This window comes from Glossina fuscipes, unplaced genomic scaffold (genome assembly GCF_014805625.2).
Source record: "Glossina fuscipes isolate IAEA_lab_2018 unplaced genomic scaffold, Yale_Gfus_2 3, whole genome shotgun sequence".
Classification (NCBI taxonomy): Eukaryota; Metazoa; Arthropoda; class Insecta; order Diptera; family Glossinidae; genus Glossina; species Glossina fuscipes.
Window position 1 is genome coordinate 2,275,572 of NW_023998417.1, and position 2,757 is coordinate 2,278,328.

General features: G+C 32.8%; 1 protein-coding gene across 1 annotated transcript; it reads right to left on the reverse strand.

Annotated features, from left to right (window-relative positions):
* Nucleotides 1-231: 231 nt before the first annotated feature.
* LOC119634855 lies at nt 232-2,269 on the reverse strand. The gene is made up of 4 exons (XM_038029263.1): nt 2,034-2,269; nt 984-1,051; nt 540-924; nt 232-460 (listed from the first exon to the last, which is right to left on the reverse strand). The coding sequence occupies exons 1-4, from the start codon at nt 2,139-2,141 to the stop codon at nt 260-262; spliced, it is 762 nt and encodes a 253-aa protein (XP_037885191.1). The 5' UTR covers nt 2,142-2,269; the 3' UTR covers nt 232-259.
* Nucleotides 2,270-2,757: the final 488 nt, after the last annotated feature.

Here is a 2,757-nt window from a genome sequence, read left to right on the forward strand (position 1 = left end):
TATAAAAATTTACCGTGTGCGTGTAATTATGCATATCTAATGGAAATCGAAAATTATCAAATGTGTTTGTGTTGTAAAGAATTCGATTCACAATGTATATATATATATATATATATCTATATAATTGTAATTAATTCTAATTGGTTTTCTCGCATAGTTTTTAACAAATCGAAAACTATATTATCTCTCGGACAGCAGAGAAGATCTTCATGATGATATTTATTTACTTATTTATTATTATATGTAAATAAAAGTTAAATTATTTTAATCCGACTACGTATTTTTCCACAACATTTATTTCGTCTACATTGAGATGTAAATGGGTGCGCTTGACTTCGTCTACTGTGCAACAAAACATTATACCCATTGTGGAGTAATTAAATGTTTGCCACGTTGAACTCAACCATGGAATCTCAGAACAGATGTCTGGGCAAAAGACAATCTCGCTGCGATTATAGAACTGCAAGAGTTAAAAAAAATTCTCATTTAGATATAAATTGCATAACCCATACGTCACACTGATAGTTAATATTACTAACATCAGCAAAAGGAGAATTATAACCGAAGACAAATATTGGCTGGTCGTGAGTATTTAGAGGCTCTACATACTCATAGATATATAAATGACAAACAGATTCAATACTAATATCAGCCAGCTCCTCAGGTACCCTTTCACCTAATGTTCCGCCAAGTAAAATATGGGCATTTGTACCGCTGGCTATATATGATTGTAAAGCTTTTTGATATTTGTGCCAATTGCCTAAACGCAAGCCCGCCCACCAACAAATTTCAAGCGCAGATTTTAACTGATTTTTCAAATGATCGGGCCATTCATTTTGGATAATCGGATTGTGCTCCATATGCCTGAATGTCCACCAAAATTTTGCGTGTTCGTCATTTTCAATTCCAGACTCCGTCAACCATCTAAATGAAGTAAAGCGATAAACGATTATTTCTCTAAAGACCATACGTTAAGGACTTGCTTAGTTCTTTTAAATAATGATGTTAAATTATTCTCTTGCAGTTTCCAGTCATCGCCTTGTGTATCCCACTGAAATATAATAATAAAGATTTTTTTCTTTTCGATATTTCATTTTACATTTAATTTTAATTTAAATTTTATTTCCTATAATTTATAAAAACTTTCGGAAATATTACTCTATAGGAATCGTTTAAAAAAATCCTTGAACAATTCTTATCTGTTTTTAACAAGTTAACTGACTAGATTAGAGAAATAATTCGGGGATTGTGTGCCCTTAGGCAATACGAGCTAACTCATAGTTCCTTTACCTGCATTATTTATACAGGTAAGTGGTATATTTAAATCCAGATAAATGGCTACAAGGAATAGATCAAAAATGGATGATGGTTTATGTGGACATATATATAAATTCGACGCTTAGAACTTTCGGTTGCATAAGTCAATCGTAAAATTATTTTTTTGTTTTAAAAAAAATGCTTATGATGATCGTTTTGCTTTGCATATAATGTGGTGACAAGGTTTTGAGAAACTGAGAAATTCCTCCTGTAAGGTTTTTGGAGATCCGACCAGTGTCTCTTATTATATCTTCTTTCATTATTTTCTTCCGGTGTCAAGAGCCCCCAAAGATCTTTTCTATGATGAGATGATATCGCAAAAACTAAACCTAGGTAGTACAAATTTGGCTTAGTTAATCTTTACACCAAATTAGCAGTGGGAATAAGTTTTCATCGTAGAATATGAAAAATGAAAGCTCACTTTTCGTAGGAATGATTCTATGGGGAAGCGGGGAATGTTGCTGATCGCTCAAAAACTTGCAAAAATTGCAATTAAGTAAATAAACGAAATTGAATATTGTTTGGGCAGTGGCTGTAAAGTCCATCTATCAATCATCGATCAATGTGCAATAAGGTTCCGTCTTGGGACAAAATCCACCTATAGGTTGAAAACAAAAATGAACTAACAGAAATCGCTCGAAAAATTGACGCTGGGCGTTACATATAACTAACTGAGAAAATTAAAAAAAAATAACACCATTTGAATAGAAACTTACCGTTATACCGTTAGGCGACATTTTGAAAAAGATATCGTAAAGTGCGATATTGTCTTGTTTATAACAAATACCGCCCAACCAGGTCTTAGTGCCGTTATCCTTAGCCATTCCTATCAGTCTAAAATTGATAAATGGGCACCACGGTGGATCGTATTGAGGATTTGAATAAAGCTTCCAAGCGGGATCTGATCGAATTTCTGCTTCACTTTTCACATAACCAATAATCACAAATATGATGGCAAATATTAAAAAGTTGAAATGAAATTTCAAAAACACTTGCATTGTTAATGATTTTGATATTAAATTGTGTAAACAAACAACCGAACACATTATATGACTGAAGTTAAAATTGCATTTTCTCGCTCTTATATATCGCTTACGCAGACATATATATATATATGCATTGGAAATGAAATCATTTAAATTAATATTGTAAACTTAATTTGATTAGGATAATTAAAAAATGCCGTTGCTTGCTTGTTGTTAATTAGTTTTGCATCGATATTTGTCGCGCTTTATTCATTACCTTGTAAAACTTCTCGCCTCATCTGGTTTGTTGAACAAATTTATTTATTATATTGTATAGTTAGCGCATGTGAGAATGGCGGACGATATCTTCTGGAAGACTCTCTTTTATCTCTCTATCCCTCTTCCCTTCTCTCTCTCTCTCTCTCTCTGTTTTCTCTTTACCTCGCTCGTTTCTCACCATCGCAGGATGACATAA